We start from the raw sequence: 26,726 nt of genomic DNA on the forward strand, positions 1-26,726 counted from the left end.
TCACTATCTGGCAGCCCCATAGCCCCCCAAGGCTCACTATTTGGCAGCCCCATAGCCCCCTATAGCTCACTATGGGGGGCTATGGGGCTGCCAAATAGTGAGCTATCGGGGCCAATGGGGCTGCCAGATAGTGAGCCTTGGGGGGCAATGGGGCTGCCAGATAGTGAGCTATAAGGGGCAATGGGGCTGCCAGATAGTGGATATCGCTGTATAGGCACTTATGTGGGTCAGTAGGAGTCTATACCGTCCATAAGGGTCCATAGGGATCTATAGGGGCTGTGCGGGGCCCTATGTGGTCTATAGGGTCCCAGGGGGCGGGGCGGATCTGCTCGGGGAGCCGAGGAGGCTCCGCCCCTGGTGACGAATGGGCGTGACCGTTCAACGCCACGCCCCCGTGATGCAGTAGGAGGGGCCGCCCCTCAGGCCCCGTGACCCGGTGGGCGTTGCCGCGCTCAGGCCCCGCCCCGGTGGCGCTGTGGGCGTGGCCGCCCTCCTGCTCCGTCTCTCGGTCACCGTGTCCCGGACCCTGCGCGGCGCCGTGGGAACGGGGGGTACCCGCGGGGGGGTCAGGGGTCACTGGCAGAGGGGAAGCAGGGGTGGGGTGACCTCTGACCTCCACAGGAGGGTGGGGCCACCGGGAGGGGCGTCACTGCCCCACCCTTGGCTGGGAGTGACGTCACAGTGATTCCCCCCCATCCCGATGGCGTGACGTCAGCAGCGGTCCCAACGTGTGACATCATCACTGCCCTGCAGTGACCGGGTGTGACATCAGCAGTGACCTCACCGACCGAGTGTGGAATCATCACTGACCTCACCAACATCGCCAGTGACCTCACCGACCGGCCGTGACATCATCACTGACCTCACCGACCAACGTCACCACCATGTGGGGTGGCAGCCGGGCCCTGGGCCGGGCACTGGCCATGGGGGGGTGGCCCCATCCCCCCGCCCGGTGCTGTCCCCGCGTCCCCCCCGTGGGGCCGGAGCCCCCCCAGGACCTGTCACAGCCCAACGGCAGCTGGAGCGCGGCCATGCGGCAGCACCACCAGCGCCTGCTCGCCATGGCGGCCACCGGCACCTGGGTGCGGCTGCCGTCCTACCGCCGCTGCCACCGCCTCGCAGAGGGGACACCAGGGGACACGCCTGGGGACACACGGCTCTTCCCCCACGCCATCGACGGCGCCGGCGCCGGCTTTGAGATCGCCATGTTCCTCAACGCCGCCGAGCGCCGCGTCCTCTGCCTGTGCCAAACCGGCCCCTACCTGGAGGGACCCCCCGGGTGAGTGTCGCTGTCACTGTCACCTCTGTGTCCCCCTGCGCTGGTGCTCACGGTGTCCCCCCCACCCAGGATGACCCACGGCGGTGCCATTGCCACCATCATCGACAGCACCATGGGGGTCTGCGTGCTGAGGGTGGTCGGGAAGGTGATGACGGCCAACCTTAACATTGATTACCTGGCGTGAGTGTCCCCAGGGCTGGGGGGGTGTCCCCAGGGCTGGGGGGGACACAACGGCGACTTGAGCGGCTGTGTCCCCACAGCCCCGTCCCGTTGGGGACCGTGCTGCTGCTGGACGGCCGCATCGAGCGGATGGAGGGACGCAAGGTGTTCCTGTCCTGCCACGTCCGCGCCCCCGATGGTGACACGCTGCACGCCCGGGCCACCGGTGAGGACGGGGACACCCCTGGGGACACCCCACCGGAGGGACAGGCCGTGTGGGGGGTCGCACCCAGCCCGTCCTCCCCCTTCTGCAGGTCTCTTCATCCAGCTGGACCCCACCAAGCAGCAGGCACAGGAGAAGGGCGGTCGCCGGTGATTGTCCCCAGGTGTCCCCTCCGTGTGTCCCCTGTGCCTCAGTTTCCCCAGGCGGGGCCGGGGGGGACAAGATCATCAGAGCCGCTGCCACCACCTTGCATGTCCCTGCTGTGTCTGTGGGGCTCGGGGGGGACCCCGGGGCCAGGAGGGGAGGGGACACCGTGGCGGGGAGCGGGGACATACCATGGAGTCCTGGTGACACCGCGGGCACGCGGGAACCCCGGCATGGGGGGCGGGGCCACGTACGGGTTGTGGGCGGGGTCTCGTGGTGTGGGCGCGGCCACGGCAGCAAAAAAGGCGGGTGAGGGTTGGGCGGTGTGGGCGTGGCCACGGATGTGAGCGTGGTCTGTAACCTCTGTGGGCGTGGGCGGGGCGCTGGGCTGTGTGGGCGGGGTCTTGGGCTGTGTGGGCGGGGTCTTGGGTTTGTGGGCGGGGCCGGACGCCCCCCGGCGGGCAGCGCTGAGCCCGGCGTTGCATGGAGCGGGACTGGGGGGACACGGGGGACACGGGGGACGCGGGGGACGCGGGGGACACGGGACAGGACCGGGTGGCCTTGGGGCCCCCGGGGTCTGGGTGGTATCGCCAAAGCTGGACCTGAGTTTCCTGCATGATCTGGCAGAGCCTGGACCCCCATGGGCACTTGGGGGCATGGGGATCCCGTGGCTGCACCCCAAATCCGAGCACGTCGGGGTGCCGGAGGGTCCCATACATCGGGGTGCTGGGGGGTGCTGCAGCTGCACCCCAAAGCCGCGCATATCGGGGTACTGGGGTTCACACACATCGGGGTACTGAGGGATCCTGCGGCTGCACCCCAAATCTGGGCATGTCGGGATGCCTGGGGGTTTCACACATCGGGGTGCTGGGGGGTCCTGCGGCTGCACCCCAAAGCGGGGCATGTCGGGGTACCAGGGTGCCCCACACATCGGGGTGCTGGGGAGTCCTGCGGCTGCACCCCAAAGCTGGGCATGTCGGGGTGCTGAGGAGTCCTGTGGCTGCACCCCGAAGCGGGGCACGTTGGGGTGCTGGGGGGTCCCACACATTGGGCTGTTGGAGGGTCCCATGGGGCCGGGGGGTGTCAGACCCCTCCAGGGGTCCCGGGGCCGTGGTGCTGGTGCCTGCCCGGACTCCTGGGTCCCCACTCCGCTTCACCGGGGGTCACCGGGGTCACAGGGCGGGGGGGCACCCCCAGCCCGCCGGGTCCCCGCGCCGCCCCTCCGTGCCTCAGTTTCCCCCCCAGCTGCGCCGTGGAAAGTCGGAAATTTCCAGTGCGTGGGGCCGGGGGGGCAGGATGCCGGGGAGGGGGGGGGCAGGATGCCGGGGGGGCCCCTGCGCCCTTATAATGCTCGGCCGCGCCGCCCGCGCCGCCGCCGCCACCATGCGAGGTAGGACCTGGCACGGGGGCTGCGTGTGCGGGGGGACACGCGTGTGCGGGCGAGGGGGTGTGCGAGGCCAGGGGTACGTGTGTGCGGGGGTGTGGGAGCACACACAGGTGTGCACATGGGTGTGCAGGGGTGTGGGAGCACCCTGGGTGTGCACATGGGTGTGCAGGGGTTTGGGAGCACACATGGGTGTGCACACGCTTGTGCAGGGGCGTGGGAGCACATACGGGTGTGCACATGGGTGTGCAGGGGTGTGGGAGCACCCTGGGTGTGCACATGGGTGTGCAGGGGTGTGGGAGCACCCTGGGTGTGCACACGCATGTGCAAGGGTGCGGGAGCATCCTGGGCGTGCACACATATGTGGGAGCATCCTGGGGGTGCACACGCGTGTGCAGGGGTGCGGGAGCACGCACATGTGTGTGCAATCAGTGGGAGTGGACATAGACGTGTGCAGGCACGTTGGAGCCTGCAGGAGCGTGTGTGCGTGTGCAAGGGTTAGCGACCATATGCGTGCAAAGGTGGGGGCACACGGAGATCTGTGCACATCTGCACGCGTGTGTGAGCGTGTGTATGTGCGCACACGCGTGGGCACGGCTGTGTGCTCGTGTGGGGCGGCTGGAGCGTGTTGCACCGTGCGTGCGGCAGCATCACGCGTGTTCCAGAGCTCACGCGTGTCGAGGCGTGTGCAGGCGTGTTTTGGGGCACGCGCGCCACGAGGGTCGTGTAACCGCGTGTGCACGCACGACGGGGTCTGCGCACGCGTGTGGCGCGTGCTGCTCCGCGCGCACACGTGTTGCAGCGTGTTGCTGTGCTGATGACGCGTAGCTGCGTGCACACGCGTGTCACGGTGTGTAAACGTGTGGCGCAGCTCGTGCGGGTGTTGGACGTGGCTCCGGGCGTCTGTGCGCAGAGTGTGATGTACATGCGTGTCAGGGGTTGTGCACACGGGTTGTGGGGCTTGCACGCGCATCATGGGCTGTGCACGTGTGTTGTGGGGCTGTGCACACACGTCATGGGCTGTGCACACGCATCATGGGCTGTGCACACACGTCATGGGCTGTGCACACGTGTTGTGGGGCTGTGCACATGTGTTGTGGGGCTGTGCACATGTGTTGTGGGGCTGTGCATACACTTCATGGGCTGTGCACATGTGTTGTGGGGCTGTGCACACACGTCATGGGCTGTGCACACACGTCATGGGCTGTGCACATGTGTTGTGGGGCTGTGCACACGCATCATGGGCTGTGCACATGTGTTGTGGGGCTGTGCACACACGTCATGGGCTGTGCACATGTGTTGTGGGGCTGTGCACATGTGTTGTGGGGCTGTGCACACACGTCATGGGCTGTGCACATGTGTTATGGGGCTGTGCACACGCGTTGTGGGCTTGCACGCACATCACGGGCTGTGCACGCATGTCGTGGGTCTCGCACGCATGTTGCAGGACATGCAGGCATATTGTGGGCTGTCCACGCGTGTCGTGGGGCTCACACACGTCGTGGGCCGTCCACGCATGTTATGGGGCATGCACGCACGTTGCAGAGCTCGCACGCGTGTTGCACGTCTTGCACGCGTGTTCTGGCGTGTTGCCGCACGTCCCACGGTGCCGGGCAGCCCCGTTCCCCCCCCAGCTGTGTCTGCACGCTGGGGGTGCCCCCCAGCACCCATGGGTGCCCCTGCGCACCTGCGGCTCGGGCGCTCGCCCTTAGATGTGGTGGGGCCGGCAGCTGCGCGGGGCTGGCGCAGGTGACACCGGCGGGGACGTGGATGGGGACACGCAGGTGGCCCCGCTCCCGCGCCACCCCCACCCACAGCCCCCCCCCCAGCTCTGGGGAAACTGAGGCAGGGGTGGCAGCACCCCTGGGTGCCGGGCCAGGGTCCCCGGCGTGGCCCGGCGCGGTGGCCTGTGCCGTGACGTGTCACCCTGTGTCATGGCGTGTTTTGCCGTGACGCCGCAGCGGGGGGGCCAGGAGCACCCGGTTGTCCCCCCGCCCTTGGGTGGTGGGTGCTGATGGGTGCTGGGGGGTCCTCATGGGTGCTGGGGGGCGTTGGGTACCAGGGGGTGCTGGTGGGTACTGGGGTGTACTGGTGGGTGCTGGTGTGTACTGGTGTGTACTGGTGCATCCTGGTGGGTGCTGGTGAGGATGTTGGGTACCACCAGGTGCTGGTCGGGCTGACGGATACTGGTGTGTGCTGGTGGATGCTGGTGCATACTGGTGGAGGGTATCAGTGGGTACTGGGGGGTCTATTGGGTGCTGGTGAGGATTGGTGGGTACTGGTGGGGCTGGTGGGTACTGGTGGGGATGTTTGGTACTGGTGAGGATGTTTGGTACTGGTGGGTACTGGTCGGGCTGATGGGTACTGGCGGGTACTGGTGCATACTGGTGTGTGCTGGTGGGTCTGTTGGGTACTGGTGGGGCTGTTTGATACTGTTGGGTACTGGTGGGGCTGTTTGATACTGGTGTGTACTGGTGGGGCTGTTTGATACTGGTGTGTACTGGTGGGGCTGTTGGGTGCTGCTGCGTACTCGTGAGTACTGGTGCATCCTGGTGGGTGTTGGTCGGTGCTGGTGGATGCTGGTGCATACTGGGGGGCACCAGCAGGTACTGGGGGGTCTATCGGGTGCTGGTGGGGGCTGGTGAGGACCCGTGGGTACCGCTGGGGCTGTCTGGTGCTGATGCATACTGGTGTGTACTGGTGGGGCTGTTTGGTGCTGATGCATACCGATGTGTACTGGTGCATCCCGGTGGGGCTGTCGGGTACCACTGGGTGCTGGAGGAGCCGGGGGGTGCCGGGGGGTGCCGGGGGTGCCCGCGTTGCTGCCATTGGGTGCAGGGGGAGCTGCGGGGCTGGCGAGACCTCGCCGACCTCTGCCCGCCGGTTCCCGGCAGGAGCAGCACCCGAAAGCGGCGCTTCCTGGCAGCCGCCGGCGCCGCCGCCGTTGACTAATGCGGCTGCCGGGGGGGCGCTGAGTCAACGCCCCGAATTCCCAGGGCCCCCCCCCTTTGCCGGCGCCGCCGCGGGGGTCCCCGGTGCCCGGTGCCGGATGCGCGGGCGGCCGCCGGGGCCCAAACTGGGGCAGGTGGAAAAAGCCGACGAAGCGGATTCGGGCGCGGGAGGAAGAGCTGCGGGCGCGTGTGCACGCGTGTGCACGCGTGTGCGGGCGTGAAGGAGCGGCTGCCGCGGGCACGGGCGTGTGCTGGTGTGCCAGAGCGTGTGCTGGTGTGCCAGAGCGTGGACGGGTGTGCCAGAGCGTGTTTTGGCGTGTGCAAGCACACGCGGGCACGTCCCAGCCAGTCTGAGCATCCCCAAGCGTGCAAGAGGGAGTGTGAGCGCACAAGCAAACAGGAGCGTGCACAAGCATGTGTGAGTGTGTGCAGGCGCACACAGCCGTGCACAAGCGTCTGTGAGTGTGCCCAGGCATGTGTCACCCCCCCCGTGTCACCAACCCCGTGCATGTGGGTGTGCACAACGTGCAAGCGCCCGGCCCCCCGGCTCTGATGTCTCCTCTGGCTCTGCTGTGTCCCCCCCCTGCTCCGGTGTCTGTTGTGTCCCCCCCCATCTCCAATGTCCCCTCTGGCTCTGTCATGTCCCCCCCCAGCTCCAGTGTCTGCTGTGTCCCCCCCCAGCCTTGGTGTCCCCTCTGGCTCTGCCGTGTCCCCCCCATCTCCAGTGTCTATTGTGTCCCCCCCACTCCAGTGTCCCCTCTGGCTCTGCCGTGTCCCCCCCCCATCTCCAGTGTCTATTATGTCCCCCCCATCTCCAGTGTCTATTGTGTCCCCCTCACTCCAGTGTCCCCTCTAGCTCTGCCGTGTCCCCCCCATCTCCAGTGTCTATTATGTCCCCCCAAACTCCAGTGTCTATTATGTCCCCCCCATCTCCAGTGTCTATTGTGTCCCCCCCACTCCAGTGTCCCCTCTGGCTCTGCCCCCCATCTCCAGTGTCTATTATGTCCCCCCCATCTCCAGTGTCTATTGTGTCCCCCCCACTCCAGTGTCCCCTCTAGCTCTGCCGTGTCCCCCCCATCTCCAGTGTCTATTATGTCCCCCCAAACTCCAGTGTCTATTATGTCCCCCCCATCTCCAGTGTCTGTTGTGTCCCCCCCACTCCAGTGTCCCCTCTGGCTCTGCCGTGTCCCCCCAGCTCAGCCATTCCCCCACTCTGGTGTCGCCCCACATCCCCATCCCCAGTGTCCCCATCCTCGGTGTCCCCCACCCCATGACCGCACCCCGTGTCCCCCTTGCCACCCGGCAGGCGCAGCAGTGTCACACCGGTGCCACGCTGGTGCCATGGCGGTGTCACCGCTGTGCCGGGCCGTGCCGGGGCGGCGGGCGCCTTCCTGCGAGGTGGGGCCGTGTCCCAGTTGTGGCTTCGCCGGCGCTCGCTGCCGCTGTGGTTTTGGTGGCGTCCGGCTGGGCCCACCCTGGGGACACCCGGGGGGACCCTGAGCCCCGAGGGGGACGTTGGAGCACATGGGTGGCACAGAGTCCGTGGGGACCATGGGGACATGTGAGCCTGTTGGTGGCATCTGGGGCCATAGGGGACAGCGATGCCCATAGGGACACATCAGCCCACGGGGTGCTGGTGACAACGCAGGTGGTCCCAGAGGGGACATGGGGTCCCCACACGGGGTGACACAGGAACCTTGGGAGGGACATGGGAGCCCGGGGGGTGACATGTGAGGACATGGGGGACGTGAGTCTGCAGGGGACACGTGAGGCCCTGTGGGGACACGTGAGCCCATGGGGGACACACAGTCCCATAGGGGACATGTAAACCCATAGAGGACACGTGAGGCCATAGGGGACACACAGTCTTATAGGGGACATGTGAGCCCATAGGGGACACATGGATCCACAAAGAACATGTGAGCCCACAGGGGACGCATGAGCCCATAGGGGACACCCAGTCCTATAGGGGACACGTGCGCCCATAGGGGACACGTGAGGCCATAGGGGACACATAGTCCTATAGGGGACACGTGAACCCATAGGAGACACACGGTCCTATAGGGGACATGTGAACCCATAGGGGCCACATGGTCCTATAGGGAACGTGTGAGCCCATAGAGGACACGTGAGACCGTAGGGGACACACAGTCCTATAGGGAACATGTGAACCCATAGGGGACACGCAGTCCTATAGGGGACATGTGAGCCCAGAGGTGCCATATGAGCCCATAGGGGACACGTGAGGCCGTAGGTGCCACATGAGCCCACAGGGGACATGTGAGCCCATAGGGGACATGTGACATGTGAGCCCACAGGGTACACCCAGTCCTATAGGGGACACGTGACCCCACAGAGGACACGAGGCCACAGGGGACACATGGCCCTATAGGGGACCCGTGAGCCCGGGGTGAGCCTGTGATGCTGCAGGTGACACACATGTCCCTGGGGACCCCTGGGGTCCCCACGCTGTCCCCCCCCAGCCCACATTGAGGTGATCCCCTGCAAGATCTGCGGGGACAAATCCTCGGGGATCCACTACGGGGTCATCACCTGCGAGGGCTGCAAGGTGCTGGGGGGCTCTGGGGGTGCCGGGGGGCTCTGGGGGGATACTGGGGGATGCTGGGGGGGCTCTGGGGGTGCTGGGGAGCTCTGGGGGGGTACTGCGGGATTCTGGGGGTACTGGGGAGCTCTGGGGGTGCTGGGGAGCTCTGGGGGTATACTGGGGGATGCCGTGGGGCTCTGGGGGTGCTGGGGAGCTCTGGGGGTGCTGGAGGGCTCTAGGGAGATACTGGGGGATTCTGGAGGGCTCTGGGGATACTGGGGAGCTCTGGGGGTGCTGGGGGGCTCTGGGGGTGCCGGGGGGCTCTGGGGGTGCTGGGGGGCTCTGGGGGTTCTGGGGGTCACTGGGGACACTGGGAGGTTCTGGGGGGCACTGGGGACACTGGGAGGCACTGGAGGATTCTGGGGGGCTCCTGGGAGATACTGGGGATACTGGGGGGGTGCTGGGGGTACCAAGGGGTTCTGAGAGGCCCTGGGGGGTTCCAGTGCTCTGGGAGTTGGGGTGTCAGGGGGTTCTGGGGGGCACTGGAGGTTCTGGGGGGCACTGGGGGTTCTGGGGGCACTGGGGGGGCTCTGGGGGCTCTGGGGGTGCCGGTGACCCCCTCGCAGGGCTTTTTCCGGCGCAGCCAGCAGAGCCGCCCGCGCTTCACCTGCTCGCGGCAGCAGAACTGCCCCATCGACCGCGCCAGCCGCAACCGCTGCCAGCACTGCCGCCTGCAGAAGTGCCTGCGCCTCGGCATGTCCCGCGACGGTGCGTCACCCGCCCGGTGTACCCAAACCCAACCGGCACCCCAAACCCGGCTGTACCCCCAAACCCCAACCGGCACCCCCAAACCCGGCTGTACCCCCAAACCCTCAACCGGCACCCCCAAACCCCAACCGGCACCCCCCAAACCCTGCTGTAGCCCCAGACCCCCAACCGGCACCCCCAAACCCCAACCGGCACCCTCAAAGCCGAGTGTACCCCCAAACGCCCAACCGGCACCCCCAAAGCCTGCTGTACTCCCAAACCCCCAACCGGCACCCCCCCAAACCCGGGTGCACCCCCAAAGCGGGGTGCACCCCCCTCCCCAAACCCAGGTGCACCCCAACCCCAGACCTGGGGGTGCACCCCCCTCCCCAAACCCAGGTGCACCCCAACCCCAGACCTTGGTGCACCCCCAAACCCGGGTGCACCCCCCTCCCCAAACCCAGGTGCACCCCAACCCCAGACCTGGGGGTGCACCCCCCTCCCCAAACCCAGGTGCACCCCAACCCCAGACCTTGGTGCTACCCCAGACCTGGGTGCACCCTGTCCCCAAACCTGGGTGCACCCCCAAACCCGGATGCACCCCCCTCCCCAAACGCAGGTGCACCCCAAGCCCAGACCTGGCTGCACCCCCCCCCCAAACCCGGGTGCACCCCGACCCAGCCCCATGCTCACCCCGTCCCCTCCCGCCCGTCCCCCCCGGGGCTGTGGCCGCTTGGGGACACGGGACGTCCCGGGGGGGCCCCAGTGTCCCCGGGGAGGAAGCGCCGGGGCGGGGGCCACACGCGTGGGGCCGGAAAGCCCCGCTTGCCACCGCTATGTAGGTCGCGGGGAGCCCGTCCCACGAGTGGGGCCGTCCCACGCGTGTGACACACGTGTCCCCGGTGCCAGCAACTGTCCCCGGTGTCACCAACTGTCCCCGCAGCCGTCAAGTTCGGCCGCATGTCCAAGAAGCAGCGGGACCGGCTGCACGCCGAGGTGCAGCAGCAGCTGCAGCAGCGGGTGGCCGAGGGGACAGCTGGTGTCACTGCGGGGGTGACGGGGACACGGGGACACCCGCTGACCCCCAGCAGCACCCCGGGGTGCCCCGGCACCCACCACGGTGGGACGGACGAAAGGACGGGGCCTGCGGTGCAGCCGGAGGGGACAAGGCGGGGTCTGGATGGGGACAGGGACGGGGATGGGGACAGTCCCCACTTCTACCCACACCCCGGTGCCAGCAGCGTCCTGGAGTCACCTGTGTCCTCTGAGATCGGTGAGTGATGGGTGACATGTCACCCGTGGGTGCTGGGGGTGGTGGCACCTGGTTCTGTCACCTGTGGGTGCTGGGTGGTGGCACCTGGCTCTGTCACCCATAGGCGGTGGCACCTGGATCCGCCACCCATAGGTGCTGCATGGTGGCACCTGGCTCTGTCACCCATGGGTGGTGGCACCTGGATCTGCCACGCATAGGTGCTTCATGGTGGCACCTGGGTCTGTCACCCATAGGTGCCGCATGGTGGCACCTGGGTCTGTCACCCATAGGTGCTCAGTGCTGGTGGCATTGGCTCTGTCACCTGTGGGTGCTGGGTGGTGGCACCTGGCTCTGTCACCCATAGCTGGTGGCACCTGGGTCTGTCACCTGTGGGTGCTGGGTGGTGGCACTTGGCTCTGTCACCCATGGGTGGTGGCACCTGGATCCATCCCCCGTGGGTGCTGGGTGGTGGCACCTGGCTCTGTCACCCATGGGTGCTGTGTGGCGGTGGGTCCTTACCCGTTGTCCCCACGGCCTCGGCCCACCCGCCGCGTCCCCGTGTCCCCGTGTCCCCGCAGAGCAGCTGACGCAGAACGTGCTGGCGTCGCACCGCGCCACGTGCCAGCTGGGCGCCGAGGAGCTGCGGCTGCGCCGCGGCGACACCTTCACCCGCGACGAGGTCAGCGCCTACCAGCGGCAGGTGAGGCGGGCGCCGGGAGGGGACCGGGGTGTCCCCAGAGGCCGTGGGGACACGGTGGGGACACGATGGGGACACGGGGGTCGCGCAGCCGGCGGCGGAGATGTGGCAGCGCTGCGCCGGGCGCATCACCGAGGCCGTGCAGCACGTGGTGGAGTTCGCCAAGCGCCTGCGCGGCTTCATGGAGCTGAGCCAGCACGACCAGATCGTCCTGCTCAAGGCGGGTATGGCCTGTCCCCAAGCTGGGGACGTCACCGTATCCCTGTGCCCAACCCCAGGGTCACCACTGCGTCCCTGTCCCCAAGCTGGGGACATCACCGCGTCCCTGTGCCCAAGCCCAGGGTCACCACTGCGTCCCTGTCCCCAACCTGTGGATATCACGGTGTCCCTGTCCCCAATCTGGGGCCACCACCGCATCCCCGTCCCCATCCCCACAGTCCCTTCTGCCTCCATCTCCCCAGCCCTGGTGTCCCCAGGGGCCACTCCAGCCCCATTGGGGAGGTGACAGTCCCATGGGTCCCACCGGGGAGGTGACAGTCCCCAGGGGCCGCTCCAGCCCCATTGCGGAGGTGACAGTCCCCAAGGGGCCACTCCAACCTCACTGGGGAGGTGACAGTCCCATGGGTCCCACTGGGGAGGTGACAGTCCCCAAGGGGCCACTCCAACCTCACTGGGGAGGCAACAGTCCCATGGGTCCCACCCGGGAGGTGACAGTGCCCAGTGCTGGTGCCGCGGGGGCACCATCCCACCCCCACGCAGCGTCACCGCGTGTCCCCGGTGCCACCCCCGTGTCCCCGCGGCGGCGGCAGGTGCCATGGAGGTGGTGCTGGTGCGCATGTGCCGAGCCTTCGACGCCGAGACCCGCACCGTGTTCTTCGAGGGCAAGTACGCCGGCGCCGAGCTCTTCCGAGCCCTGGGTAGGGCTGGGGACACGGGGGGGACACAGGGGACACGGGGAGGGGACACAGGGTGACCAGGGCTCCCCCCAGGCTGCCACGAGCTGGTCGGCTCCATCTTCGACTTCGCCCAGAGCCTCAGCGCGCTGCGCTTCTCGGAGAGCGAGGTGGCCTTCGTCAGCGCCCTCGTCCTCGTCAACGCCAGTGAGGGACCCCCGGGCCTCAGTTTCCAGTGGCCCTGTCCCCACGTGGTGGCCCTGTCCCTATCCCCAGTATCCATGTCCCCATGTAGGGTGTCTCTGTCCTCACACAGTGTCCCTGTCCCCATGCGATGTCCCTGTCCCACGCGATGTCCCTGTCCCACGTGGTGTCCCTGTCCACACGTGGTGTCCCTGTCCCTGTCCCCAGTATCCATGTCCCCATGTAGGGTTTCCCTGTCCCCACACGGTGTCCCTGTCCCCACACGGTATGCCTGTCCCTGTCCCCACACGATGTCCCTGTCACCACACAGTGTCCCTGTCCCACGTGGTGTCCCTGTCCCCACGGTGTCCCTGTCCCCAGTATCCCTGTCCCCATGTAGTGTTTCCCTGTCCCCACACGGTGTCCCTGTCCCACATGGTATCCCTGTCCCTGTCCCCACACAGTGTCCCTGTCCCACGTGGTGTCCCCATCCCTGTCCCCACGCAATGCCCCTGTCCCACGCGGTGTCCCTGTCCCTGCCCCACGCGGTGTCCCTGTTCCCATGCGATGTCTGTCCCTGTGCCTGTCCCACACGGTGTCCCTGTCCCCATGCGATGTCTCTGTCCCTGTCCCTGTCCCTGTCCCCACACAGTGTCCCTGTCCCCACACGGTGTCCCTGTCCCCATGTGAAGTCTCTGTCCCCGTCCCTGTCCCCACGCGGTGTCCCTGTCCCCATGCGATGTCTCTGTCCCTGTCCCTATCCCTGTCCCCACACAGTGTCCCTGTCCCCACGCGGTGTCCCTGTCCCCAGGCCGGCCGTGGCTGCAGGAGCAGGGGAAGGTGGCCCGGCTGCAGGGACATCTGGACGTCGCCTTCCGGCTGCTGCTGCGCCGGACGCAGCGCGAGGGGCTGCTGGCCAGGGTGGGCATTGTCACCCGTGTCCCCGTCTGCGTGACACGTGTGTCCCCTCCATGAGTGACATGCGTGTCCCTTCTCTCCGTGTGTGTTACATGTGTGTCCCTTCCACGCACGCAACGCGTGTCCCCTTTGTGTGCGTGTGTCACCATCTCCTTGGCGTGCGTGGTGCGTGTCCCTGCGTGGTGTTGCGTGACAAGCGTGTGCACGGTGCGTGTCCCCTGCGTGTGGCAGCGTGTGACAGGCGTGTCCCCAGCAGTTGCCGCCACGGGGGCGGCTGCGGGCGCTGTGCTGGCAGCACATACAGCAGCTGGGGACGTTCCTGCGCCAGCACCCCGGGGTGCCCCCCGCCGCCTTCCCCCCGCTCTACCGCGAGCTCTTCGCCCCCGACGTCGACACCGGTGCCACACGCTGACCCCCCGGACGCCTGGGTCCTCACCCTGACACCCCCCTGCCTACTGCTCACCTGTGGCTGGGGACAGGGGGGTGGCACCCATGGGTGCTCCCGTGGCTGGGAGCACCCGGAGGGGTCTGGCACCTAGTGATGGTCTGTCACCTGGTGACACTGTCACCCAACGGGGCTTTGTCACCTGGTGATGCTCTGTCACATGAGGAGGATCTGTCGCCCGGGGGTCCCCATCACCTGGGGGTGTCCCCTCCCTTGGGGACGATGCCTCACCCACGGGGGGCGCCCCGGCACTGGGGGTGCCCCAACCCCGTTCTGAGTGGAATAAAGGTGTTTTGGGGAATGGTGTGTCCGTGGGCTTCGTCACGGTAGGAACAGCGGCGTGGGGGGGACACCGGGTGACAGTGGGTGGCCCGGGGTGGCGGGGTGACACGGGTGACACCGAGTGGCCCCGTCCCACCTCCCGGGACCCCACGGCCACGCCACGCGGGGCGTTACGGGCCGCCCCGTCCCTCCGGCTCTACGGGACCCTGCGCCTGTCACTCACGGCTCAGGGCGGGGCCGAGCCGCTCTGCTGCTCGCTGATTGGCTCTAGCCGTCCTCCGCTCTCAGCCGATTAGTCGCTTTATTCCCAGGCCGGCTCTTTGCCCCGCCCCGTGTCCCCTCTCGTCCCTCCTCCTCTCGCTGATTGGCCACCTCGACTTCGGCGCTGATTGGTGGGAGGGGGAGGAGCGGCGCTCTGGTTGGAGGGCGGTGGAAGGGGGCGGGGCCGGCGGCGGGCGGGCGCGTGAGGCGGCGGCGGCGCGACGGGCGCGGAGCTGCGGGACGAGGCCGGGCCGGGTCCGAGGGGTCCGGGCCGGGGTCCCGCAGGTACCGCGGGGCCGGTCCTCACCGGTAACGGCGCCGGTTCCTTAGCCCGCGGGTGCCATGGCGGCGGAGCGGGGACACTGGAGCAGCCTGACAGCGCTGCAGAAAACCGCCCTGGTGCTGGGGATCCCGGCCGGGGCCACCGTCCTCTACATCCTGTACCGGCGGTACCGGGAGAGCCGAGGTGGGTGGCGCAGCCCCCATGTCCCTCCCGGGCCCCCGTGTCCTTTCCAGGCCACCCCGCATCCCCCTTTACGTTCAGCAGAGCCGAGGTGCTCAGGTCCCCACCTGGGTCCCCGTTTGGTTCCCTCCGGGTCCCGTGTCTCCCCCCCGTCCCGGGTCCCCCTTTGGTTCCCTCAGGGTCCCGTGTCCCCCCCGCCCCGGGTCCCCCTTGGGATCCCTCAGGGTCCCGTGTCCCACCCGCCCCGGGTCCCCCTTTGGTTCACTCCGGTTCCCGGGTCCCCCCCGTCCCGGGTCCCCCTTTGGTTCACTCCGGGTCCCGTGTCCCCCCCATCCTGGGTCCCCCTTTGGTTCCCTCAGGGTCCCGTGTCCCCCCCGTCCCGGGTCCCCCTTTGGTTCTCTCCAGTTCCCATGTCCCCCTCTCCTGGGTCCCCCTTTGGTTCCCTCAGGGTCCCCTTTGCATTCCCCCCAGGGTCCCTTTAGGGTCCCCCCTGGGTCACTTCAGGGTCCCCCCGTGCTCCCTCCCCAGTCCCGGGGCAGCTTCTGGAGCAGCTTTACCCATTTACCGTTTCACCGGGGCTGTTTCTGCCTCCCCCCGGTGCCTCACGCCCCTACGGTCCCACAGAGGAGAGACTGACGTTTGTGGGGGACAAGGAGCTGGAGATCGAGATGCGGGTGCCTCGGGCGGCCATGAAATCCATCATCGGGCGGAAAGGAGCCACCATCAAAAAGGTGAGGGACACCGGGGGGGCCGAGCTCACCGGGACCCCCGGTAAACGGCTCATCCTCCGCTTCCCGCTGCCCGCAGCTGAGCCAGGAGACCGGTGCCCGCATCACGGTGGAGGAAGAGGAGGGTGAGGAGGAGACGGTGCTGCTCATCGCGGGCTCTCCCGCCCAGGTGTGCCGCGCCAAAGCCGCCGTGCACCGCATCGTGACGGAGAGCGCGCCGGTGACCGAGCAGCTCTGCGTGCCCTACCGCGCCGTGGGACGGATCATCGGTACCTCACCCCCCCGCGGGGGTCGCAAACGGACCCGCTTGGTGGCAGAATTGCTGCTGAAAGCGCCGGGGTGGGGTGGGAGGGTGGTGCTGCCTCCTGCTCTGTATCCATGGGGACCCCAGTTACCCCACCAGGGGCCCTCCCGGATGCCTGGGTCCTCCCCAGGATGCCTGGGTCCACTTGGGTTGGGGGCACCTCAGATGTCTGGATCCCCTGTGTCAGCCCCTAGGGGACCCAGGCATCCGGGCCCCCCCACTTTCCCCCCACAAAGGATACAATTTTGGGGACCTACCCCCCCCCAACTCCCTGACGCCCCCCCCCCATGCCCTGACCACCTGGGGGTACTCAGATGTCTGGACCCCCCACTTTCCCCCCATGAAGGGCACAATTTTGGGGACCTGACCCCCTGGGGGGACCCAGGTGTCTGGGCACAGCTGGCCCCCATCCATGCCTAATTAGGGCTCATTAATGGCAGCTGCTAATGAGTGTCACGCTGACACCTGGAGAGGGGTGGGACCTGAATCCCTGCGTGCCCTACTGATCCCCATTCCCCCCACAAGAGAACCCAGGCGTCCGGGGAAAGAAATGAGAGAAACCCCCCGATTTCCTTCATGTATTTTAATTAATCCGATTGCGTCCCGCAGGCCGGGGGGGCGAGACGGTGCGCGGCATCTGCCGCAGCTCGGGGGCCCGCGTGCTCTGCGAGCGCGAGGCCGACGCCGGCCCGGGCCCCATCAGGGTCGTGCAGCTCTCGGGGACACGCGCGGAGGTGGCGGCCGCCAAGGTGAGCGGGACCCCGAGGCCCCGGGGGGTGTCCCGGCGCCCCCAGCCCACCGCTCGCCTCTTGCACCCCACCAGAAACTCATCCTGGAGAAGCTGACGGAGGACGTCGCTTTCCACAAGGAGCTGGTGGTGGGCACCATGCGCTGCCCAAACAAACAGCCCCTGGGCCGCCGGCGGGACCGGGAGCCGCTGCCTGATGGGGAGGAGGAGGATGAAGGGGCCACGTCCTGGGCTGAAGGCTCCGAACTGCACCAGGATGAGGATGAGGAGCTGGAGGTGCCGAAATTTGAGGGTAAGAGAAAGCATTTGCTTTGTTGCGGTGAAATGTAACCAGGGGACAAGCGGAGGGTTGGGGACGCTTGAGTGGTGCTGGGTCACCCCGGGCTGCTTGTGGCTTTGTCCCCCTCCTCGTGCCCCGGGTGTTGCCGTTACCGGGCGGGACGGCTCAGCCGGAGCTGTTTGTCCTCTAGTCGCCCCGAGTGGTGTCTCCATCAGCGGGATGGGGATTTGGGGCTCCCTGGGCCACCCCCCCAGCTCTCACCACCCCCCCTGCAGTTCCCAGCCCCGATTTGGGCCCCGTGCCCCCCGAGCCCCTGCAGGTTTTTGTCTCGGCGGCCGAAAGCCCCGCGCGGTTCTGGGTGCAGCTGGTGGGGCGGCGCAACCTGCGGCTGGAGCGGCTCCGCGCCGACATGCGCCGGCACTACCGGAGCGGCGGCCGCGCGGTGAGATCCCCGGGGCGCCGTCCCCGTCCCCCCCTGCTCCCCGCAGCCGTCACGGGGGTGTCACCTGCTCTGTCCCCCCCCCCCGCCCAGGCTGAGCTTTTGACGGTCCAAGCCGGGGACATCGTGGCCGCTCCGTCCCCGGACGGCGGCGAGTGGCACCGGGCACGTGTGCTGGGCGCGCGGGGGGACGGCAGCGTGGGGCTGCACTACGTGGATTTTGGGGACAACGGGGACGCCCCCCCTGAGGCGCTGCGGGCCCTGCGGTGAGCGCGGGTGGCACCGGGGGGGTGGGGACAGCGGTTTGGTGTCCCCAGGGCAGGCTGGCGGTGGGGAGGGGGCTCACAGCTGCAGAACAAGGTGGGGAATTCGGTGTTTGGGGGGCCAAGGGCGACTGTGTCACCACATCACCGCGCCCTCTGTCCCCACCAGGAGTGACTTCCTCAGCCTGCCCTTCCAAGCCATCGAGTGCAGCCTGGCCGGGATCAAGCCTGCTGGTGAGTTAGGGGGGCTAGATCTTTGTGTCCCCTCCCGGGGGTTGACACCCAATGTCCCTCCCCCGGGGGGGGTGTCACCTCATGTCTCCCACATTTGAATGGGGCATCAGGGGGTCCCGTCCTTCCCTGGGGATGTTCAGACCCCCAGGGATGCAGCCCAGTGACCCCGCGGCGTGTGTCCCCGTCCCCTTGGGGGTCCCGTTGTCCCCCCGGCAGGTGACATGTGGGACGAGGCGGCGCTGGCCGCGTTCCGGTGCCTGACGCACTGCGCCCGCTGGACGCCGGTGCTGGCCACCGTCACCAGTTACTCCCAGTCCGGGCTCGGCCCCCGGCCCAGCGTGCAGCTCTTCGGGCTCCACCACACCCAGGTGACCCCAGCGTCCCCGTGTCCCTTCCCCATGTCCCCGTGACCCCCCCGTTACCCTCTCTGCTCCCGCAGAGCCTGGATGTGGCCATGGAGCTGGTGCGGTTGGGCCACGCTGTGCCCTGTCCTCAAGAGGGGCCGGGGGGGGACGGGCCCCCCCGGCCGGTACCGGGAGCCTCGGTGGAGACACCGGTGAGTGGAGATGGGCTGGGGAGGGTGGACGAGGCTCTGGTGTCACCACGGTGTCACCCAGGTGTCACCACCCCGCTGTCACCGTGCAGGAGCCCGTCACCGCCGCCTCCCTCGAGAGCCTCTTGGAGCCACAGCACAGCCCCAGCGAGACCCCCCGCACCCCATCCTGCCTCAGCCTGTCCGGTAAGCACCGGCACCGGCTGGGAACGGCCCCGGTGACACCGGTACCGTGTCCCCAGCCACCCCTTTTCATGCTGTCTCTCTACAGATGGTGCGTCCAGCGGCAGCGAGGATGGTGATGGTGTCGTGACAGACATGAGGTCATCGTGACGCCCCCATTACCGGCCCGGTCTCCTCTGGAGCTCCCGGTCTCCCCTGTTCGCCCCGGTTGCGGTTGGTTTGGTTTTGCGGCGAAGGGAAAAGAACCGCTTTGTTGTTAATAAAATTGAAGGTTTTGGAGCTCCCGCTTGTTCCGGCTGTCATATTTCCTCTGTGTTTTGAGGGGGTGACCCCGGGGGGAATGCGGGGCACCGCTCTGGTGGGGTAACGGGGAACACCGGGCGCAGGCGCGCAGCAGGGCAGCCCCCGGTGGGGTCCTCGGGCGCCGGTGCATGGCGCCGCGGTGTGGTTGTGCGCAGGCGCACTCAGTTGTGTGCGCAGGCGCGCTGCGGGGCAGCCCCGCGGGGTCCTCGGCGGTCCCGGGAGCGGGGCGGTCATGCTGGGCCCGGGAGCGGCGGGCGGCGCCGCGATCGTGGTGCGGGCGGCCAGCCGGGCCCTGAGCCTCAGCCACGGCCGGGTGAGCCCCGGGGGGACCGCGGACAGCGTTTGGGCGCCGGGTGGGGGGTGTCCGTGAGGGAAACGGCGGGGGCGGGAGCATCCGTGAGGTGACCGGGGGGGTGCGGGAGTCTCCGTGAGGTGACCGGGGGGTCTGCACAGGGGCCTTGGGGCAGCTGGTGGTCGGGTGGAGGCAACCGAGGGGGGGTTCCGGGACTCACCCCCGGGAGCCCCCGGTTCGGCCGGTCCCGGGGGTGTGCGTGTCCCGGTGCCCCGGTCTGAGCGCGCTCCCCGGGCAGGGCACGGTGGTGGTGGAGCGCTGGTGGCAGGTGCCGCTCAGCAAGGAGGGCCGGCCCCCCCGCCTGTACCACCGGCGGCACCGCGTCTACCGGCTGCTGGAGGACACGAAGCACCGGCCGCGGGGGCAGCTGGAGCTGCTGCTCACCCAGCCCGTGGAGGGTACGGGCCCGCCCCGCTGCCCCGTTATACCCCACCCCCCCGTTAGGTCCCGTTTCTGTCCCATTTCTGTCCCATTTCCCCCCTGTTATCTCCCATTTCTGTCCCATTCCCTCCCCATTATGTCCCGTTTCTGTCCCATTTCTGTCCCGTTTCCCCCCGTTATCTCCCATTCTCTCCCCATTGTGTCTCATTTCTGTCCCATTTCTATCCCGTTTCTGACCTATTTCCCCCGTTATCTCCCGTTTCTGTCCCATTTCCCCCCATTATGTCCCATTTCTGTCCCATTTCCCCCTTGTTATCTCCCATTCGCTCCCCATTGTGTCCCGTTTCTGTCCCATTTCTATCCCGTTTCTGACCTGTTTCCCCCATTATCTCCCATTTCTGTCCCGTTCCCTCCCCATTGTGTCCCGTTTCTGTCCCGTTTCTGACCTGTTTCCCCCGTTATCTCCCATTTCTGTCCCATTCTCTCCCCATTGTGTCCTGTTTCTGTCCCATTTCTATCCCGTTTCTGACCTGTTTCCCCCATTATCTCCCATTTCTGTCCCATTTCCCCCCATTATGTCCCATTTCTGTCCCATTTCCCCCCTGTTATCTCCCATTTCTGTCCCATTCCCTCCCCATTCTGTCCCGTTTCTGTCCCGTTTCTGACCTGTTTCCCCCGTTATCTCCCATTTTTGTCCCATTTCTCCCCATTATGTCCCAATTCTGTCCCATTTTTGTCCCTTTTCCCTCCCTTTATATCCCGTTTCTGTCCCATTTCCCCACTGTGTCCTGTTTCCCTGCCCGTTATGTCCCATTTCTGTCCCATTTCCCCCCTGTTATCTCCCATTGTGTCTCGTTTCTGCCCCATTTCCGTCCCGTTTCTGACCTGTTTCCCCCGTTATCTCCCATTTCTCCCCATTATGTCCCATTTCTGTCCCATTTTTGTCCCTTTTCCCCCCCATTATGTCCCGTTTCTGTCCCATTTCTCCACTGTGTCCTGTTTCCCTGCCCATTATGTCCCATTTCTGTCCCATTTCCCCCCATTATCTCCTGTTTCTGTTCCATTTTTGTCCTGTTTCCCCCCCTTTATGTCCCACTTCTGTTCCATTTCCCCCCATTACGTCCTGGTTTTGCCCCGTTTCCCTCCGTTACATCCCATTTTCCCCATTATGTCCCATTTCCACCCGTTATGTCCCGTTTCTGTCCGATTTTGCCTATCATGTCCCGTTTCCCCCCATTATATCCTGGTTTTGTCCCCTTTCCCCCTTTATGTCCCATTTCTCTCCTATTTCTCCCCATTATGTCCTGTTTCCATCCCATTTCCCCCCCATTATTTCCCATTTCCCCCCCATTATGCCCCGATTCCCCCTCTTTTGACCCGTTTCTGTCCCATTTCCCCCATTATATCCCGTTTCTGCCCCATTTCCCCCCCGTTCTGCCCCATTTCCCCCCATTATTTCCCCCCGTTACATCCCGTCCCCACTGACCCGCAGCAACTCGTGCCACAGAGCCCCCAAACCCATCATTTTGCACCATTTCCCCTCTTTATTTTGCATCCACCCCCCACCAGCTGATATCCAGGGTGGGGGGGGGACCCATCCCTGACCCCCTGTCCCCCCCCGCCAGGTTTGGGGACCCGCGGGGACCTGGTGAGCGTGGAGAAACGCGTGGGGCGGAACAAGCTGCTGCCGCGCGGCTTGGCCGTGTACGCGTCCCCCGAGAACCGGCGCCTGTTCGAGGAGGAGAAGCAGGTGAGGCGGGAAACGGGGGCTCGGAAATGGGGAAAAAATAGGCAAAAAAGCAAAGATTTGCGGGGGGGTGTTATTGGGGATCATCCCCGTGTCCCCCCCCACGCGTCTGGTTTTGGGATCATCCCCGTGTCCCCCCCACGCGTCTGGTTTTGGGGTGATTCTCCTTGTGTCCCCACAGCTGCGTCAGGAGGGGAAGGTGGAGGAGCAGCAGACGCAGAGCGGGGAGAAGGTGAGTGGGGGGGGGGTCCGACCCCCCCAAAACTGCTACGGGGAGACCCCCGCCCTGGGGTTGGGAGCTGCTCGTGAACCTCATCCCACCGCTGTGTGTGTCCCAGCGTCACCCTGTCCCCCCCAAACCCCTGGGGTGCATGTTGCCCCCCTGGGCAGCTCGGTGGCCCCCCCGGGGAGCACAGTGCCCCCCCAAGCCCTTCATCCCCCCCCCCAGACCCTCAGCTTCCTCCGGAGCTGCCGCCTCGAGGTTGGGATGAAGAACAACGTCAAGTGGGAGCTGAACAATGAGATCGTGGCGCGGCATTTCCTCAAGAACGTGAGCGCGTCTGCCGTTAACGGGATGGGGGGGGGAAACAATGTCAGTGGGGGGGTCTCTGGGGGTTGTGCCCCCCCAAACCTCACCCCCCCACCCCATCTCGTTCCGCAGCTGCGGGTTTTTGTGCCCCCCCACGCGGTGAAGCTGCCCGAGGAGCCCATCACGCGCTGGGGCGAGTACTGGTGCGATGTGACGGTGAGAGGCCCCCCCAAACCCCCTCCCCACCCCAAACCCCTTCCCCACCCCCCCACTCTGTACCCCCCCCAGAGAACCCTGAGCTCAGTCCTGGCACAGGGTGCGAGGAGCCAAAATCCTTTATTTAAAAGAGGGAAATAACGAACCAAAAGCCCCGTCCCTGGGACACACAGAGTGGGGGTGTCTCTTTGCCCCCCCCCCTCCCAAGGAGTGGACCCCCCCCCAGAAACCCCCCCAAAACCACCTCCTGGTTCCCATCACCTCCCGGTGCCTTCGCTGTGCCCCATTCCCATGGGGTGGGGAAGGGGTGGAGGCCCCCATTTCCCCCCCCATTTCCCCCCCCGTTTCCCCCCCCGTTTCCCCCCCGTTTCCTCCCCTATTGCCCCCCTATTTCCTCCCCCGTTTCCCCCCATTCCCCCCTCTATTTTCCCCCCATTCCCAGCTCCCCCCGCACTCATGTCCCCCCAGATTTTAGGGACAGAGCATCCGCTGGCACATGATGGGCCAGAGACCCCAGAGCAGCCGCCCCCCACCCCCGGGGGAAAAAAGGGGGTCCCGGGGGGGGTTCTCCGGCCCTGACCCCCCCTCCCCGTGCGCTGCAGGTGAACGGGCTGGACACGGTGCGGGTGCCCATGGCCGTGGTGCAGTTCATGCGCCCCAAGACCCGGCGCTACCACCACTGGCTGCAGCAGCAACGGGAGGCGCTGGAGGCCACCAGGGAGGGGCTGCTGTGAAATGGGGGGGGGCCCCTGACCCCCCTGGGACCCCCAAACTACACCTGGGACCCCCCAACTCCTTGGGATCCCCAAACTGCTCCCAGGACCCCCACAGGACCCCCAGACTGCCCCCAGGACTCTTGGGATCCCCAAACTACACCTGGGACCCCCCAACTCCTTGGGATCCCCAAACTGCCCCCCGGGACGCCTGGGACCACCCCAGGAGCCCCAAACTCCGCCCTAGGACCCCGGGACTCCAAACTCCCCCCACCTCCTTGGGACCCCCAAACTGCCCCCCAGGACCTCTGGGATGCCCCCAATTCCTTGGGATTCCCAGACTGCTCTCAAGACCCCTATGGGAACCCCCCCATCACCCCAGGACCCCCAAATTGCTCCCAAGACCCATGGGACCCCCAAATTCCCCCAGACCCCCCCGGGACCCCCAAAGTCCCCCCAGGAGCCCCCTGGAACCCCCAAAGTCCCCCCGGGACCCAGGTGCGGTTCCCCAGAAAGGATTGGGGGGGTGGTTCCTGGAGCTGCTCGGTCACAGGGGGGGACACAGGTGGGGTGGGGGGTCCCAGCCCTTTTATTGGGGTGAGACCCCCCCTCAGGACGCTGCTCCCGGCCCCCCCAGCTGCTCCCGGATGCGATGCGGCAGCTCCGGCTGCGTAAAGTACCCTGGGGGGGCACGGGGGGGTGAGGGGACGCCTGGGACCCCCTGTGTCCCCCCCAGGCCTTGGGGACCCCCCCGGGACCCCCCCTCACCTGCAGCAAACTCCAGGACATCATCCGGGCGCTGGTGCAGCAGCTCCCTGGTGGGGGGGGGGGGGCACAGCTTTTTGGGGGGAAATGGGCCGTTTTGAGGGTTTTTATGGCAAATGAACGTTTGTTTTTCACACGAATTGGGGTGTTTTTGGGGGGAGTTTCTCGCGGGGGGGTTCGGGTCCCACCTGAGGAAGCCGCCAATCAACAGCCGCGTCTCGGGGTGTCCCCGCAGGTACCGCTCACTGCTCAGCCTCAGCGCGGCCGGGGGGGGGCTCGGAACAGCGTCACGCGTGGGCTGGGGGGGGGGGGGAACACAAGTGTCACCCGTGGGCTGGGGAGGGGGGCACAGTCACCCGGGGGGTGGCCCTATGTGAGACACCCCCCTACACACAGACCCGCAACGTGGGGGTCACCGCGCCCCCCACGCGTGTGAACGCGTCCCGTGGGGGGGGTCACAGCCCGTGGGTGCGTGTCCCGGTGTCCCCCCCCCACCCCGCGGCACCTGCCGGGGACGCGGCGGCGGTTGCGGCGACGCCATCTTGGCTGCGGCCGGTGCGACCGGTCGCTATGGCAACGGAGGGGGGGGACACAACGACACCGTGGCGGGGCGGGGGGGGCGGGTGACACGCGGGGTGTGCGCGTGGGGTGTGACACGGGGGGGCTGGGATGGGGGCGGTTTGTGTGTGTCCCCACCCCGGGTGGAGCGGGGCCGCCCCGCGCTCAGCACCGGGGACAGCGCCGAGCGGGGCGGGGGGGACCGACACGGGGACACGCGGGGACGGACACACGGACTCGCCATCCTCACCCTCCTCCCGCGTGCACACACGGGCGCGCCCCCGCGAGCGCGGCCCCGCACACACGCACCCGCCCCGCGCGTCCCCCCCGCAGCCCCGGCGGCCGCCGCGGCGGAGCCCCGGGCGAGGCGGAGCCGGTGGCCACTGCTCGGTGCCCGGTTGCCGGTGTCCAGCGCTCGGGGCCGGTCCCCAGGTCCCGGTGGTCTCGCCGGTGCCCGGTTCGCGGTCCCGCTCTGACATCAGCACCGGGAGGGGCGGGGCGGCACCGGCCGGGGAAGAAAAGCGGCGAGCGGGGTCCGGAGCCGGTACCGGTGCCGGTACCGGGGCGCAGCGGGCGCGGGGTTTCGCCGCCGCCGGAGCTCTCGGGGAGCGCGGCCGGTGCGGCCGCCATGGGCCGGGCCGGGCGCTGAACCTTCCCCCGGTACCGGGGGCCCCCCGGGGGCAGCGGGGCGGCGAGCGGGCGGTACCGGCAGCCACCGGCATCTGGGGGCCGCCGCACGGGAGGGCCCCATCGGGAAACCGCCGGGACCTACCGGGAGCGCCGCCCCCCGGGCAGAGCTGCCCCCGCCCCGCCGCGCCCCGTCCCCGGAGCCGAGCGGAGCCCCGGGGCCGCCTCGTCCTTTGTGTGCGCCGCGGCCGGGCCGCCACCGGGCACCGGGCACCGGCAGCCGCCAGCGGGAGCCGCTCCGGCAGCCGAACGCGGGCGGTGGGAACGCGGCACCGGCCACCGCGGCGGCGATACCGGGAGCCGCACCGAGCGGCGGGAGCGGCCCCGGGGCCCGGTCCCCCCCCGGCGGCCCCATGAAGGAGCCCGACGCCATCAAACTCTTCGTGGGGCAGATCCCGCGGCACCTGGAGGAGAAGGATCTCAAACCCATCTTCGAGCAGTTCGGCAAGATCTACGAGCTCACCGTCATCAAGGACAAGTACACCGGCATGCACAAAGGTAACGGCACCGGGAGCGCCACCGGGCACCGGCACGGCCCTGGGGAACCGGCAACGGGAGCGGGGTGCGGCCCCCGGCCCCGGGAATGGCACCGGGAACAGCCTCGGGCGCCACAAACGGCACCGGGGACAGCCCTGGGGAACGGGGAGCGGGATGCGGGCACCGGGAACGGCACCGGGAATGGCACCGGGAACACCCTGAGCGCCCGAAACAGCCCCGGGAACTGGCACAGCCCTGGGGAACTGGGAACGGCGCCGGGAGCACCCCCGGCACCGGGCACAGCCCCCCGTACAGCCAGAGGCCCCGAGCAGCATCCACAGCCCCGGTACGGCCCCGGGTATCCCCCGCTCCGGCCCCGGGCACCCCGGTCCAGCCGCAGGCAACGGGTTCAGCCCGTGGCGGCTGCTGCGGGGGTGGGTGGCGGTTGTGCGGGGATGTTGGGTGCGGGTGTTGCGTGGGCGCTGGGGGTGTTTGTGCGGGTGTCGGGGGGGCCGTGAGCGGCTGTGCCGGCGCAGGGTGTTGCGTGGGTGGGTGTTTGCGGTGCTGGGTAACGGCCGGGGCGGTTTGGGGGGGTGTTGGCCCCCCAAAAACCAACCCCCTTTCCCTGGCAGCTGGGGGGGGGGGGTCCCTGGAGCCCCAGGACAGGCCGGGGGGGCAGAAGGCGAGTGCAGGCCCGAGGCCGGGGTGATGGGCACAGAGGAACTGGGGGGGTCGGGGCTGCTGCCCCCAGATGCCTGAGACCCCCCAGGCTCTATGGGGGGCCCTGGGGACCCACAATTGTCCCCAGCCTGGGCCTGGGGGGGTGCGGGGGCAGAGCCCTGAAATGCCATAGGGGGTCTGGGTGCCTCAAGGGGTCTGTACCCCCCCATAGCCCCCCCCCATCCCGATGTCTCCCCCCCAGGATGCGCCTTCCTGACCTATTGCGCCCGCGAGTCGGCCCTGAAGGCGCAGAGCGCCCTACACGAGCAGAAAACCCTCCCGGGGGTGAGTGGGGCCCCCCCGTGACACCCCCACCCGTGACACCCCCTCACCCGTGGGAGGACCCAGGTGTCCGGGACCCCACCTTTGGGATGGGGGGGGGGGGGGGGTCGCACCCACAAACATCTGCTGGGGGGGTTATAAATAGCGGGCGCTGCGTCGCCTGAAGACGCTAACGAAGGCCTGGCGCTAATTAGGGCCTGGCGCTAACGAAGCGTTGCCAGGCGAGCGGCGGGCACCGGGCAGCTGAGCTAACAAAGCCGGGGGGGGGAACCCAGGCGTCCGGGTGTCCCCCACCTCCCCCATTACAGCTGGGGTGTTTCGGGGGGGGTCCCAGCACCCAGTTTCTCCCCTATAGGTGCTGGGGGTGCCTAAGGCCTCATGGCGGGGTTTGGGGGGTCCCAGGGGTGTGGGTTGGGGTGGGGTGGGGGGGTATTTTGG

General features: G+C 67.7%; 4 protein-coding genes across 8 annotated transcripts; all 4 read left to right on the plus strand.

The window, feature by feature from the left end:
* The first annotated feature begins 462 nt into the window (after positions 1 to 462).
* On the plus strand, positions 463 to 1,906 carry LOC309450343 (acyl-coenzyme A thioesterase THEM4-like). The gene is made up of 5 exons (XM_082073154.1): positions 463 to 551; positions 754 to 1,279; positions 1,349 to 1,459; positions 1,540 to 1,664; positions 1,753 to 1,906. Exons 2-5 carry the CDS (start codon positions 885 to 887, stop codon positions 1,812 to 1,814), a joined length of 693 nt encoding a protein of 230 aa, XP_081929280.1. The 5' UTR covers positions 463 to 551; positions 754 to 884; the 3' UTR covers positions 1,815 to 1,906.
* Positions 1,907 to 3,190: 1,284 nt separating this feature from the next.
* RORC (RAR related orphan receptor C) lies at positions 3,191 to 14,103 on the plus strand. 3 transcript variants are annotated; one of them, XM_082073163.1, is made up of 10 exons: positions 3,191 to 3,195; positions 8,624 to 8,709; positions 9,312 to 9,453; positions 10,376 to 10,705; positions 11,263 to 11,384; positions 11,473 to 11,605; positions 12,191 to 12,298; positions 12,371 to 12,481; positions 13,269 to 13,378; positions 13,632 to 13,918. In XM_082073163.1, the coding sequence occupies exons 3-10, from the start codon at positions 9,441 to 9,443 to the stop codon at positions 13,785 to 13,787; spliced, it is 1,083 nt and encodes a 360-aa protein (XP_081929289.1). In that variant the 5' UTR covers positions 3,191 to 3,195; positions 8,624 to 8,709; positions 9,312 to 9,440; the 3' UTR covers positions 13,788 to 13,918. The 3 variants fall into 3 exon arrangements, with proteins under 3 accessions (XP_081929289.1, XP_081929291.1, XP_081929290.1); XM_082073164.1 differs by lacking the exon at positions 3,191 to 3,195 and having other exon boundaries at positions 8,344 to 8,709; positions 9,329 to 9,453; XM_082073165.1 differs by lacking the exons at positions 3,191 to 3,195; positions 11,473 to 11,605 and having other exon boundaries at positions 8,342 to 8,709; positions 13,632 to 14,103.
* Positions 14,104 to 14,594: 491 nt separating this feature from the next.
* Positions 14,595 to 18,801, plus strand: TDRKH (tudor and KH domain containing). 3 transcript variants are annotated; one of them, XM_082073321.1, is made up of 12 exons: positions 14,595 to 14,829; positions 15,451 to 15,557; positions 15,634 to 15,823; positions 16,468 to 16,607; positions 16,682 to 16,898; positions 17,162 to 17,328; positions 17,419 to 17,591; positions 17,758 to 17,822; positions 18,039 to 18,190; positions 18,262 to 18,378; positions 18,468 to 18,561; positions 18,647 to 18,801. In XM_082073321.1, the coding sequence occupies exons 1-12, from the start codon at positions 14,706 to 14,708 to the stop codon at positions 18,706 to 18,708; spliced, it is 1,608 nt and encodes a 535-aa protein (XP_081929447.1). In that variant the 5' UTR covers positions 14,595 to 14,705; the 3' UTR covers positions 18,709 to 18,801. The 3 variants fall into 3 exon arrangements, with proteins under 3 accessions (XP_081929447.1, XP_081929448.1, XP_081929449.1); XM_082073322.1 differs by having other exon boundaries at positions 15,724 to 15,823; XM_082073323.1 differs by lacking the exon at positions 18,039 to 18,190.
* Positions 18,802 to 19,031: 230 nt separating this feature from the next.
* Positions 19,032 to 23,704, plus strand: MRPL9 (mitochondrial ribosomal protein L9). The gene is made up of 7 exons (XM_082073127.1): positions 19,032 to 19,174; positions 19,452 to 19,611; positions 21,220 to 21,344; positions 21,523 to 21,573; positions 21,790 to 21,891; positions 22,003 to 22,086; positions 22,689 to 23,704. The coding sequence occupies exons 1-7, from the start codon at positions 19,094 to 19,096 to the stop codon at positions 22,818 to 22,820; spliced, it is 735 nt and encodes a 244-aa protein (XP_081929253.1). The 5' UTR covers positions 19,032 to 19,093; the 3' UTR covers positions 22,821 to 23,704.
* The last annotated feature ends 3,022 nt before the right edge of the window (positions 23,705 to 26,726 follow it).

This window comes from Streptopelia decaocto, assembly GCF_964273445.1.
Source record: "Streptopelia decaocto genome assembly, chromosome: 26".
Taxonomy (NCBI): domain Eukaryota; kingdom Metazoa; phylum Chordata; class Aves; order Columbiformes; family Columbidae; genus Streptopelia; species Streptopelia decaocto.

Coding starts and splice junctions, on each gene's coding strand:
- LOC309450343 (XM_082073154.1), top strand. CDS start 885: ATGTGGGGTGGCAGCCGGGCCCTGGGCCGGGCACTGGCCATGGGGGGG. Junction 1,280..1,348: donor TACCTGGAGGGACCCCCCGG/GTGAGTGTCGCT, acceptor CCCCCCACCCAG/GATGACCCACGGCGGTGCCA. Junction 1,665..1,752: donor GCTGCACGCCCGGGCCACCG/GTGAGGACGGGG, acceptor CCCCTTCTGCAG/GTCTCTTCATCCAGCTGGAC.
- TDRKH (XM_082073321.1), top strand. CDS start 14,706: ATGGCGGCGGAGCGGGGACACTGGAGCAGCCTGACAGCGCTGCAGAAA. Junction 15,824..16,467: donor CGCCGTGGGACGGATCATCG/GTACCTCACCCC, acceptor TGCGTCCCGCAG/GCCGGGGGGGCGAGACGGTG. Junction 17,329..17,418: donor ACCGGAGCGGCGGCCGCGCG/GTGAGATCCCCG, acceptor CCCCCCGCCCAG/GCTGAGCTTTTGACGGTCCA.
- MRPL9 (XM_082073127.1), top strand. CDS start 19,094: ATGCTGGGCCCGGGAGCGGCGGGCGGCGCCGCGATCGTGGTGCGGGCG. Junction 21,345..21,522: donor TGTTCGAGGAGGAGAAGCAG/GTGAGGCGGGAA, acceptor GTGTCCCCACAG/CTGCGTCAGGAGGGGAAGGT. Junction 21,574..21,789: donor AGACGCAGAGCGGGGAGAAG/GTGAGTGGGGGG, acceptor CCCCCCCCCCAG/ACCCTCAGCTTCCTCCGGAG.
- RORC (XM_082073163.1), top strand. Junction 11,606..12,190: donor GATCGTCCTGCTCAAGGCGG/GTATGGCCTGTC, acceptor CGGCGGCGGCAG/GTGCCATGGAGGTGGTGCTG. Junction 12,299..12,370: donor CGAGCTCTTCCGAGCCCTGG/GTAGGGCTGGGG, acceptor GGCTCCCCCCAG/GCTGCCACGAGCTGGTCGGC.